Source organism: Ptychodera flava, chromosome 16, assembly GCF_041260155.1.
Source record: "Ptychodera flava strain L36383 chromosome 16, AS_Pfla_20210202, whole genome shotgun sequence".
Lineage (NCBI taxonomy): Eukaryota > Metazoa > Hemichordata > Enteropneusta > Ptychoderidae > Ptychodera > Ptychodera flava.
The window spans coordinates 31,503,916-31,517,498 of record NC_091943.1 but is presented as its reverse complement, the minus strand read 5'-3'; the positions used below and the strand labels follow the sequence as shown (position 1 = coordinate 31,517,498).

General features: G+C 35.3%; 1 protein-coding gene across 1 annotated transcript; it reads right to left on the bottom strand.

The window, feature by feature from the left end:
• Nucleotides 1–445: 445 nt before the first annotated feature.
• Nucleotides 446–12,331, bottom strand: LOC139114590 (uncharacterized). Its single transcript, XM_070676403.1, has 14 exons — nucleotides 11,998–12,331; nucleotides 10,937–11,066; nucleotides 9,897–10,111; nucleotides 8,996–9,197; nucleotides 8,211–8,360; nucleotides 7,669–7,811; nucleotides 7,278–7,503; nucleotides 6,544–6,681; nucleotides 6,002–6,148; nucleotides 5,595–5,704; nucleotides 3,899–4,106; nucleotides 3,268–3,387; nucleotides 2,809–2,979; nucleotides 446–2,237 (listed from the first exon to the last, which is right to left on the bottom strand). The coding sequence occupies exons 1-14, from the start codon at nucleotides 12,322–12,324 to the stop codon at nucleotides 1,975–1,977; spliced, it is 2,550 nt and encodes an 849-aa protein (XP_070532504.1). The 5' UTR covers nucleotides 12,325–12,331; the 3' UTR covers nucleotides 446–1,974.
• Nucleotides 12,332–13,583: the final 1,252 nt, after the last annotated feature.

Here is a 13,583-nt window from a genome sequence, read left to right as displayed (position 1 = left end):
ACAATTAAGTACAGAACGATGCGATGATTTCTGACCAGTAACCCAGTAGCGTATTATATTAATCGACGTTGGGGGCGCCATGTAACTCAATAAACATGCTTTCCACGTACAGCTACAACAGTTTCAAAGATACTTTGTAGCACGAAGTGGATTTTTGCAATGTGCAGGATATTTTAGAAACGTTAATGTGGTTTCAATGGCTGTATTGTCTTATTTTCTTAGATCAGCGCTGATGTCTGGACAATGACAAACTTGGTATTCTGGAAAAGTTTACTAAACTGCTAGAACTGCTTGAACAAAAAAGTGTAATGAAATAACTTGTGTCCCATCAATTGATAAGTTGAGATACGTTTATTTGTTTTCTATAGATATACTTCCCGTTACTGAATTCTGCTAGATCCTATATACACTAATTTAATGTACTGATGAAACATGCGATGAAACATTCTGTTGTAAGAAATGTACTTTTATTTTAAAATGATTAATTGATGTATATCAAAAATGTACATATTTCAATAAGTATGACATTTTGTCAATACTGACTGGTGATTGTAGAGCAATGGAACATCTTTAAAGAATTTTCCTTCTGAAATATCAAGTACAGTCTGTGGTTACAGAACTTTACACCATGTTGTACATTTAAAATCATATATTATGTAAACTCTATTGAAAAAATTTCCTGGTCTACTTTGTTACAACTTCAGTGTTTCTTGCTGCCTGGGGAAAAATGAGTCTTCCCTTTGGTTTCCCTGTGTGGTCTTGTATGATTCATAATGGCATTGCTGTCATGTTGAAATCAAATATGACACGCTACTGTCCAATATGCCGCCAGATTGTGGATATAATGAAACTGTCAATAAATCTTTCTCCAGGTAATGACAAGCAAATGTTTCATCAATAAGAGTTGAGGAAATTTGAAGCAGTAAACTTTTTAACTATGGAGGATATTGTAAAGTTATTGTAAATTTATTGCACAAGTTGAAAAAAAATGAAATTGCACTATGTGTAGCAGGAGAATTCAAAATGGTAGATTGTCCTTATGTAGTGAGGGTCAATGCAGGGATTTTAAACTTTTATACTGCGACTTTTCACCTGCCTTTATTGTAAAGTATTGACATGTATTGACATCACACAAAGGCATACCTTAAATGGTCAACAGCTAAACTTATCGTAAGCTTTCAATTGATCACTTTGTCACAAGGAACTATACACAAAGTTTACAGTCACATGCCTGAGAGAGGTATACTTTTGTCAACCAATAAAATTAAAGAATTACATTACTTATACGCAACAAGAGAACAGCATATATTTACTGTCTACTTGGCTGTTGATTCAGGTGATATACAGAGGTTTTATGATGCTGTAGTGAAATTCTGTACAAATGATGTCATCAACACACCATATTTTATGCTTGAAGCGTTATAACCACTTATATTCAAAGTTTACTAATAGACACACCTGCAGAGATAATGACTAATGATCAATGATGTACCTTGGATCATGGACTATATACAAAAAAACAATAAAGCTTTATCATGGAAACTCACAATAAAACCAAACAGAGATAAATTCTCAACTAATGCTTCTCGGATTTTTATACCTCGACTTGTTCAGATTTGTGAAAATGCAATGTTTACTGAATGAAAGTTCTCCAGCAAAGCATTTCAAATGAGATTAAATGGTCATCAAGCTATCTATCACTTCAGTTTGAATGATATGAACTAATAATCTATGACTTCCATCATATGATAATTTCAACAATGATCTCTGTGCATAAAAATGATTCTGTTGTAAATCTATTCAGACAATACTGATTGCAGCTCAAAGAAATATTCGTCTCCCTATGTTGAAAGAAATATTTTGGGGAAACAATACTTTTCATTCCATACCCCTTTATGTTTTTTTCCAATTTGTAAAATGGAAAAGCCTGGCTATTCACCAAAAACGCAATTATTTGTCACATTTTTATCATAATTATGAGAGATTGATTCTAAACCTGGCTTTGAAATTTTCATCCCCATCCATGTATGGATACCAAAATATATAATTTGTACTCCAGACATTATTGAAAAAGTTATATGCCATGCCGATTGGTTGAGAAGAAAGTGGTTTCAGAGGAACAGTGTAAGGTGATGCTGGTAGATCTTTGGTTACTATGCCAACCACTGGAACATCTGGAGATGTGATCTCAATGCCATGGGAACCAGGCTGTAGGTATCGTATTCCTTCTGTTATGCCTGATGAATATACAGAGAGAATTACAGGTTGATAAATAAGAGTACTACATTTATTTAATGTTGAAAATACAATGGAACAAGTCCTGGACATCTCTCTGATCATAGAATATTTTATGCACCAAAAGTAGTTGAAATGAATTTATCTTTCTGTTACAGATATTTCTTAATATACAGATTTCACTGTACGAGCAGTTTTAGAGTCTGATGGCGAAATTTTGTTAATGTCACTTTAATTAAAGAGAACAATTTTTCAGTTTTGTGCAATACATAATAAACACCATGGCTGAAGGAAATTGGCTGTTGGAATCTTTTGTTGATGGCTGTTGTAAGCATTTCAAGAATGAAATCGGAAGGCAGTTTCTTTCATTGTTATCATAGAAAATGAACTTGTGAGACATGATAACTAATTACAGAAAAGTTGTATAGGTAGAAAAAGTTTTTGATACAGTGCACACCTCTGGTGACTCAAAAACTATTCTGTATTTTATACTACCGGTATAGGGAAAATAAAGACCATCAGAACAGTGTGTGTATGATGTTGACTTTGGAGCAGTACATTGTATTGCCTTACCATGTAACATCTGACTTCCATTTAAAACAACATTCATTGGATCCACTGCACGTCCCATCTTATCCAGTTGCCACTGGTAACCAGACATGGCAGCTGGGAAGAAGTTGTACATGAGAGACTCTGGTAGTCTTGTTGAGGTTTTATTGAAGTATTGAACTGTCAAGTCTACGCCTGAAAACAATATTACAACAAAATCAAAATTTGATTATCCCTCCAGTAGTGATCTATAAACTTTATTCTCAATGGCACACTAAACTAGTTCTATAGCGACAAGCCTTTTGGTATACTTTCTTGGCAATACATATTTCTCTCTATACAAAGATAATCTTATAAGGTTTGAGTTTAACCATGATCCCGGAGTGCAAAATGTACTGTATCATGACTTGAAGAGATGTGAAAACATGCAGTAACACTGAACAACTCAATTTCTACTTATTGGAATGACACAGTCAAACTTACCCTGTTTACCGTCTTTCATACTGACATCAGTTTGAATCCAAATGCTCTGAGGAGATCCATAATTCTTCCAGCTGCGACTATCGGTGAAAACTAACTTTGTAAGAAAACTACAGGAACCATCTGTGGAAAAAGTGATCACAATTCTGGAATTGTTGTATAGAGATATGTAAATATTCAACTGACTTTCCCTTCTTTTGTGGCAAATGGGCTTCTTAACATTGAAAAACAAATAAAGTGGTGTTATCCAGTTTGTGCTTGGTCTCTTTGTACAGGAATGAACAGTTTCAGTGACTTGTATGGAAATACCTGTGTCATCTCCTGAGATTAAATTTGCAGAAGAAAGCATTAAGTTCTCTAGGGTTGGTGACATATAATATTGAGTCAATTATGAAATTCAATGAAGTTTTTTTAAGCTATAGAAGTGCTCTTCAACAAATGCAAGAAAGTGCTGATTCTTTGCTGTGAATCTTTGCTGAGAAGTTTCAAACGTACAAAGAATACTAGGTAAGAGTGATCATTTTTAGCATTCATTCATCAAAATATTCCTTTTTAATTTTTTATACAGGGATTACATTATTAACATGATTTTGTCAAATATTTTTGAAAATGAAAGCAGCATTTTGATACAGACCTTGTTTCTGCCATATTTCTGTAGCTTTGGGTATCCATTGACGGCTCTCTGGCTTGGAAAATACACTCATTCCACTTTTGCTAAACCCAGGGCTGATGAACATGTAATCGTACTGTTCACTAAAGTTGTTAATGTCAGAGTCATTGTAACTGTTGTACATCATCAAACCAAGACCACATGTACCGGATGGACACCCTGACCAATCAATCTGTGTATTAAAAGAGAATACAAGAGAAAAATATGGCATTTCCGGCTTGACTGTATAAATACCGGTATAATGGCATTTTTTGTCCAGTTCTGATATGAACTGATATTCAGCTCATCCAGGCATGTTGATAGAAGATTGTAATTAGAGAAAAAATTGAAGGACTGATATCAGTCCAAACAGAGCCCAAAAGAATGTCAGTTACAATTGCTACCATTGATCAGTGCTATTTCTCAAGAACCTAAAATCATTTTTTTTCTGAAGTAAGAACTTTTTATTCATTCAATTGTCTCAGAAAAAAAAATATTTTTGTATTCTTGCAGAAGAGCACTGATCAATATGAAATGTCAGCATGTACATCTTTTGGGTAAAAGAGGTTTTATGTAAAATATGAGAAATTTTATTATGCGATTAAGTTTTGATTTTGTTTCATAGAGATGTTTCTCAAAGAGTGAATATCCTTTAGCCATAAATGATGTCATTAACTGCATCTATTAGCATTGCCTTATCACACTGCATCATGTATAATGTGGAAATTTTTCTGAATGATGACTCTTGACACTGGCTATGATTTTGCCTTGACTGGAAAGGAGCTCCTACTAGGTTCTCAGTTTGTAATAAGTTTTAATTACAGTGGCACATCAGAGAAACTTCTGGGCACAAAGTACAAGGCGAATGGAAGAAAATATCATACCAGTGTTGCGGCCAGGAATTTTAGATCAGGGGACACTGTGTCCCACTACCATTTATTTTTGGGGACATTTTGTACATTTTGGGGACAACAAGCAGTTGTCAATCAACTTTTGCATTATTTCGTAACACATTAGTTTCACTGAACAAAATTCAAGCTATCGGGACCACGTCACTATGCTTGAATTTCAGGCAATGGTTCTACTCCGGAATAAAAAGGACGCGATGCGTACGCCGTTCTACATACTCAGTACGCCCAAATAATCACGTGATGCCGGTACAAACAAACCCACATGTGTACTGAACGCGTATGGAAATACACGTACGTCTGTGTGCGTTTGCGCACATGGCTTTGTTTGTACCGTGGTCGATTTGAATTCCGGGTTTGGCCTATTGAAGCAGTATACCATATCTGCCGCAAATCAGAGCTCAGATAGACTACAGTCAAGCAAATTATGATATCAAGTGCAGCGTTTTAATTACTTTTAATCATATAGCTAGCTCCGAAAGTACGTTGTGTAAGCCTCAAAATAATTATGCAAAACAAAGATCATCGTCAGTAACAGATATTATTTGTAGACTACACCCATCACAGTCAACTCACGAGTGCACCCAGGGTGACCCGCAGTATGCAAGAATGCGGGACAACAGGTTCCCTTTTGGGGACATTGTTGCAAGGGCGCGTCCTGGCGGCAACACTGCCATACCATCATAAAATTTGTAAAAGTCATGTGCCTCAGAGCATAACTTGCATGACATGTTTGGCTTTGTTCAAAATAGATTTGATGAGATGAATTTTACCATTGTTCCATGATCCAATAATTTTGTAATTTGTCCATTTCTACCAATCTGTATAGTCACATCTCCATTACACGTCAATTCCGGTGTTGGAATACTTAATGTCTTATAACCTGAAATATTAAACAGAGGAATCATTGCTTACAAAGTATTTATGAAAAGTAAAAATACAATGTATGTATCATGCCAGTACATATAAAGTTACAATTTAAGCTATTTGACTGGATCATTAAAATATCAAACTTGATCAAAGTAGATTTCAAACGTATTGATATCTGAGGTACCTAGTGCAAAATATGCATTCTATACCATTCTTATTTGATTTTGTGGTGGATCAATTTATGAAACAGATATACTGATACATAGCTTATTGCATGGTGTTCATAAAATCATTCAATAGCCCTGCATACCTGTAGTGTCTGGAAGACTTGGTTCAAGTTCTTTGAAATTCTTTGCAACTGTTTTTGCCAGTGGATGGTCTTGTAAAGCATCTACAGCCAAGTACACAAACTCTCTCTGTTCTTTCCAGGACAACTCTGCATCTTGGTAAGTTTTATCTTGGTGAGAGAAAATCAGTAAAGCTCGAGCAAGACCACACACAGACAATAAAATACATTTTCATAGTGTTAAACCTTTCTCTGTAAATATTGTTGCTAGATTTTTTCATAGTGAATACAGAATCATAGACAGTGGTCTTCCACTCCACTGTCTAGGCCAGAATCAACCTCTTACAATCCCTATTGCATGGATGGAACATGTAAACAAAAAAGGAAATAAAACTGCAATTACTGATAATGCTGCAAATATTAACTATTAATTAATATTATTAATATCAACATATTATCAACATTAATTACCATTGCATGAGCAAAACACAATATGTAAAGAACCATTGCATCAGAAAAAATATAACTCTTTGGAGTAGACAAGGCAAAACACTGTAGTAACCAACCTGCCCTGTGTTTTTCAAAGTCTTCATTTTTCCAGTGTATGGGATCACCTCCACGATTGAGACCATAGGTGTGCTCTGCTACTTTGACAAGGAATCTGCTGGAATTTGACATTCTGCCATCAGACATGTCACACTGACCTGCAAAGCATCAAGAGGATACATGAATTATGGTGAGCAAGAGGCAGGCCTGGGGTTAGTTTGTTAGTAGATGTAGTTCCAGGGAATCGTTATCTGGTACAGTTCTTGTGCAGAAAACTTGCAAAATCTACTGTGATTTTTGTTCTAACGTGAGAAAAAATCAATCATGGTATGTACATTGTCATTTATCAATATTCCAGAATAGAAAATGAATGCATTATCCATCATCTCCTACAGCAGCAACATTTACTACACACAACTCACACCTTTGACAGCTAATTGACTCTGCTTTGATTGGCATAATACGTTCAATGACAGCAGTAGGTATCATTAACATATACATAAAAGGTGAGTATTGCAGTGTATGCAGACACCAGTTATATGGTAATAAACACTGTCAGACTTTCTGTCTATATTTATCAGGATACTCACTTTTGTCAGCCTGTATGATTTAATGAGGAGGCTGGTAGCCTTTTTTATTGATAGGATTAATATGATGACATGCCCTTCAGTGGCAATGTTGATTTGGGTCTAAAGTGACAGAGGCTAACTTGAGTGAAATAACACACTGATATCTTGTAATTGTAAATCCTCACCTTCTTTGATACACTGACTCCTAGCTCTGCTGAAAGCTCTGTACTGTGCCATTTTCTTTGGATCTGACATGATTCCCTGGATCCATGTATCACCAATCTCTTTCTCCAACACTGGAAGTTTGTCTTTGAATGGCATCAAAGCAGAGATGTAATCTTCAAAGGTAGAACCACGAATTGTGGCCCCTGGAAATTCTGCATCCAGAATTGAGTAGTATCGATTCACTTCCTGTATCAAAACAAATGAATCTGTTTAATGATGCACATACCATAATAGTCAGTCATGGTTTGAAAAGTAGCTATCAGAATTATAAATGTGCACTGTTTAATATTTTTGAGTATGGCAGTTGGGTATTAAACATATATCTAGCACTTTGAAATTTTAGGCCCTCACCTCCACATCAAAAGGTGGGCCACTGTTGTCTGTGCGGAAAGCGAAGCACAAAACATGATCAAATCCATCAACGACTACACAGTCATCCCGGGATAATCCACCTGGCAATGTTGGTCCAACACCAGGATCATTCGGATAACCTCCTGTTAGAATTACACAACATGGATACCTTTTATGGTTATATCGTGTTGTTAAGGCAAGTATATATACATGGAGATATTGCTTGGTGGCACATAGATAAGTCATGCAACATTTTATCCATATCAAAGACATACTCTTCTCTCTTAGATTTTTTTTACTTTGTTTACATTCTCCCTTTTCTTTTTTTCCTGTATACTTTTCTACTGAGAACGAGAAGTCAGGTTAAGGTGAGATTTCAGTGGGAAAAAAGTAGGTCTGTCATTCAACTTGCAGATCATGTTAGGATGAAATGACTTAAAGGTTGAAAGATAATTCTGTTTATAGAGAAATGTAATCAGTTTTCAACTCAAGGTAAAAGGAATCAAAACTGAAAACAACTGTACAGTAAGTCAAAACATTACCTGGATGCCACATGCCAATGACAGAATCATTTCCATATTTCCATACAAATGGATTTGGAACAGCAGGTGGACTACTCATGAAATTCACACCAACAGACACTGCATCTATGCCATGTTTTACTAATGTTGGAATTGCAGCTTGAGTAATACCTGGAGATTTAATAAAATTAAAATACAGATTACATGTTTTGGTCTTTGAAAATGTTTTCAGTTTGCTAGTTGACTCTTCTCACTCACGATGATTAAAGTGCCCTAGTGCAGGCCCCCCAGACCAACGGATTTACTAGGCCAATATGTGCCTCGGTGATGAACCCTAGACCAATGAATTTGCTAGGCCAATTGGTGCTGGACACCTGACAAATAGATTTTCTAGGCCAATAGTTTCCTTGGTGATGCACCCCAGACCAATGGATTTTCAAGCCCAATATATGCCTTGGTGATGGACCCTGGACCAATGGATTTGTTAGGCCAATAGTTGCCTTGGTGATAGACCTTAGGCTAATGGATTTGCTAGACCAATAGGTACCTTGGTGATGGACCCTGGACCAATGGATTTGCTTTTCATTTAAATTTTAGATTTAAAGTTCATTTAAAGAGTCTGAAGTGTTGTCACCTGAAGTGCAACTGACAACTCGGCCTTCACATTTGTCTATTAAAGAGGTATTATTTTGCCACAACATGAAAAACAGCTTGAAAAGCCTGTGACAACTGGGATATAATTGCCAGTCTTTACATTTTCAATTTGTCAATTACAATCCATAAATAACAATGTTATCACAACTTACCGGGTACATCTCTTTGACTGAATCCTCTATGTTTACGTTGAATTCCAAATTTTTTGTCCAAATCTTCACTGATTGTCAGAGCATAATCAAAGAGAGACTCATCAATATTATCTGTCTGTATATTCATTGGTCCAGCATGCCAGGCTATGTCACCTTGCTTTACAACTTTCTCAAATTCATCAAGTTCTTCCTGTGATGGACACTTTGTGTACAAAATACCAATTGTGAAAATGTGTGAGTACATACATTATAAACACTACAACTTAGCAGCTGTATAATATAGGAAAATTACTACTTTAAAGTAGAGCATACCTATATGATGTATTGCCTTTCCACAATGTAAATATTGTTATTCTTTACAGATATGAGTACAAAAAGACTGAGGAACAAAAAAATTAGATATTCAATTTGCTCAATTAGAAACAGTATAAAACTATACTTCAGTAATACAGTTGCACAGTTTGACTGTATATAACATGTAACATTGGGTGTTGACGAAACTTAAATTGGCAAAGATTTTACTAGCAACAATATGCAACACTTTGGAGGATGCATGAACACCTACCTAGTTGACGTCAAATCAATATTTTCACTTCTGTTCAGTATTTTAATAAAGGTCATTATTCAAGAGCAAATATGAACAGACTTTACCAATTATGTATCAATCATATAACATGTAATTAATACACATATCTTCAAAAAATATAAATTGAGGAAAATTAGGACATTAGCTATAGGTAGAATTGGTGTTTCAATGACAAATTTAATCATCTGAAATCCTTCTGTATAATCCTTCATATACATCTTTAAAAAATTTCAAAACCTACACATACTCAATACTAATGTACGACTTAAAAGTTTTCATCGGAATATTTTTTGTTGCAATGTTATTGTAACTTACGTTCAGTTTAATTCCCGCAAGTACCAGATTTTCAGGACAGTCTACATAGAGACTGACCAACCATGGATGTGTTGTGTAGACCTGAGATTCTCTTCCACCAAGAGAATGAAGATTGTTTGCAACATTAATAGCACGAGGGTAATACACATTGAAGTATCTGTTCAGCACATTGTTTACAAATCCTTTCTGATCCAGCAGACCATTATAGCCAACATCTGCAACAAAGTAACAGGAAAAGAATGGGTCAAATATTGTAGTCTAACACTATTATTGACTATGTAATGACAATCTATGGCAAAATAATGACCCCAACATCAGTAAGGCATTAACCTTTTTATTTGAAAATAACTGTATATAATTATTTCATCAGATAAAACTTATGTATAAAGTTGTAGCGACCATTTTCATTAACATTTAGTATAGGAGGTACTGGTCTATATATAAGCTTATCCCAGAGAAAAAAAAACTTACTGTTCCTTTGATTTTTTTTTGGTAAAGCTACAGAGGCGGCAAGCAAAATTTTCTTTTACTAACCAGCAAAACCTCCCACTAGTTGCATTGTTACTGATGACTTGGAGTGAAGATTTTACAAACTGTCCACAAGAATAGAGGCTTTAAATACACAAGCAATGTTGACAGAACAAATTCCACATGGTCCAAGAAAAAAGAAAAAAACTGTAAAATTATGCACAACAAAAATTCCGTAAAACTAAACAATCACAGTATTGTCTTTTCAACATCCTAAAGGTGGCATCTAACATTTGCACTTTTTTCAATTTTAATTTTTCATTACAGATGTATACATTTGCTGCAATTTCAAAAAATCCAAATCAGCCATCCTAGACGCAGCAATTCCAAGGAAACAATTTAAGTATTCTCCATGGCCTTATTTGCAGATTTCTCTTAGTGCCATGTATTACAATCAAATCTATATCCAGCAATCAAAATTCATTAATAAACACTCACTCCAAATACATAAAACAGTTTTCATGAGTTTATCTCATTAAGAGTGTATGGAGATGCCCTTTAACAGTTTGTACCTAGATGATTCATGTAGACTATGTGAACATGGTTGATATCTTGAACTTTGACCCAAGTTGACCCATCTTCCCAGGAAATATAGCTGCAGTTTGTTAGCTTTCCATATAAATTATATTTTTCAGACAAAACCTGAAATAAAAAAATGGTAGTTAATGAAACCTACAGCAGTAAATTTTCTCTTTTCCTGTGTTTAAATATCAGTGTGAAAAATTCAGATCAATCAGATTTGAATGGCGAATTAAATTCGCATTATGATTAAAACTTTCTCAGGCCTTAGTAGGCAACCAATATGAAAGATGCCTGTGAAAGTCACATCATTTATGTAACAAAATAGGTAATGTTTTAAGAAAGTTGTCTTCCTCAACAGTCTGCCTAAACACTCCCCAAAAATCACAGTTTCAATGAATTATACTTGATATCACCATTAATGAAAGCTGAATTTGGTTGTTGATGTCTACAGAGGCATGCACCTACTCTCTCTTGGTGAGCAAATTAAATGTACAGACTGATTAGCGTGTCAAATTAGTGTGCAAGGAAGTTGTTAGTTTGTTTTACAACCTTTTTGGTAAAGTCAGTACGAGAGGAACCCTATTGGCTGTGGCATGGATTAACTTTTTTCATGCACTGACAAGGAGAAATTGTCTGTGCTTCCGAGTCATGCAGGCCTCGATCTCTATATGCAGTATCGTATCCTGTGAGATGTGCGAGGGTAAATGTTATCGATATGAAAAGATTAAATAATAAATTCGCATTATTAACGGAGTGTCTATTGACAGGCGCCTGTCAATAGACAGAATCCGGCTATTGACAGGCGCCTGTCAACAGCCACGGCAAAAGATTAAATAGGGTTATGCAAAATCGTGACGGTCATTTATGCAAACTGTCCATATGTGTGATATGTATATGCCGCATGGTTTAGAGTTGGACTATGGTCCGTCGTACGGTACATACCGATTAAAGTTTGTTGACATCTGTCACTGCACTATCGTCAAGAGGGTCAAGAAATACGAGCCATCACTGTTAAAATTTGTGATCAGAAATCAAAATTACGAATCCTTACTTCAATTTTGTTGCCAAACAACAAAATTACCAGCTTCTCTTCTTCCATACCATCACTGAGTTCACTGTATCGTAAGGAAGATCCTTTCAAAAGAAGTGGCTCATCTGAGTCACTACTCCGCCCATTTCTACTGGTGTCGTCTGCCTCCACGATAGTCCTCACATAGCCCGATCTTCTGTTTCCGCGGACACTATGATATCGCCAAGTACCTGAAATGTTTGAGTCGCACACTTCTGTTGATGATACAAAAGTTCTGCTACCTTGAGAGGCAAGCATACACAGAAATACGGAGGATAATAATAGAAACCATTTCAAGAAGACCGCCATCTTCGTCTGCTCGGTGTCTCTTCACTATCTGACGGTTGGTGGCGTACTTTAGACCGATCCCCAGCACCAACCCTGAGTGGATTGACTGGGACACAGGGTCGAAAGTGGATCAAATATAGCGTTCTCTTTCTTGCGTCATATCCACAGTCTTCATCAGCACTTGCTCAGATAAGGGTGATTTTCTTTCTTCCAAGCTATTGTAATACTTATTATTTTGACAAATCTAGAACTCCAACGATGGGCAGTCTTGGACTTTTACAACTCCGATATATAAACTTTTGCTTGTAAGGCACTAAATGCTGTCACTTCTTGATTTATAAATTAATAATAATATTAATAACTTTATTGCATAACAACACACATCAGGAAGTGTACTAGAGCAAGTACAAGATATCATATAATAGATAGTGAATTTGTAATAGGCTGCAACCTCCAGGTACACATCATACAAGCACTGGGACATTCTGGACAGCAATTGATTGCAGGAAAAGTTGAAAATGTTCCATTTTTGAAAATTAATGCTTGAATGATATGATAACAAAATAAATGATAAAATTTAATTATTCGTTGATATAATTATCACATAAAATGTCTGAATCCAAATTAGTATCCTATCAATGAGAAATCAACTTCAAGCGTATATTACGTACTTATATAAATACTCTATTTTAGAAAAAGCATGGAAATGAAGTTATAATGGCCAAGTTTTCAAGCTTTGTTTAAAGTGAAGATAAAAGACACCTTATTTTAATAGCCCCTGTGCATGCAAGGGCTATTTTTAAAATCATTTTAGCCTTGTAAAATGCACTGAGATACAGTATAGTCCACTTTTAAGAAATAATAATAAGAATGATAATAAATAATTTTCCTGATTCCAGTAACATTGAAGTAGAAACTCTGTCACGTCTTTAGGATGAAAACAAAAACTGAAAACACAATTTTTGTAAATCTTAACTCATTTTTTGCCCAGTTGAACCTCTTGTCATTAGTTCATGAATCTGACTTGAAAGATTATGTGAAAATGAATGTTCCTTTGTAGATGTAATTGTTGTAATTTTGCTTGAGCCCCGATGAAAATTACTGTATAAGTAACTCGGCCGTTCAATAAAAGTGTAAATAAATAAATAAATAAATAGTATGACTTAGAAATCAGTTCTTTATTACCATGAAAATATAGACTTAGGCTCAGTCACCATTAAGGGCGCCCTTTGATCAGTTGCCATGACAGCCAAGTATGCAGGTAAATGATACCAATAAAA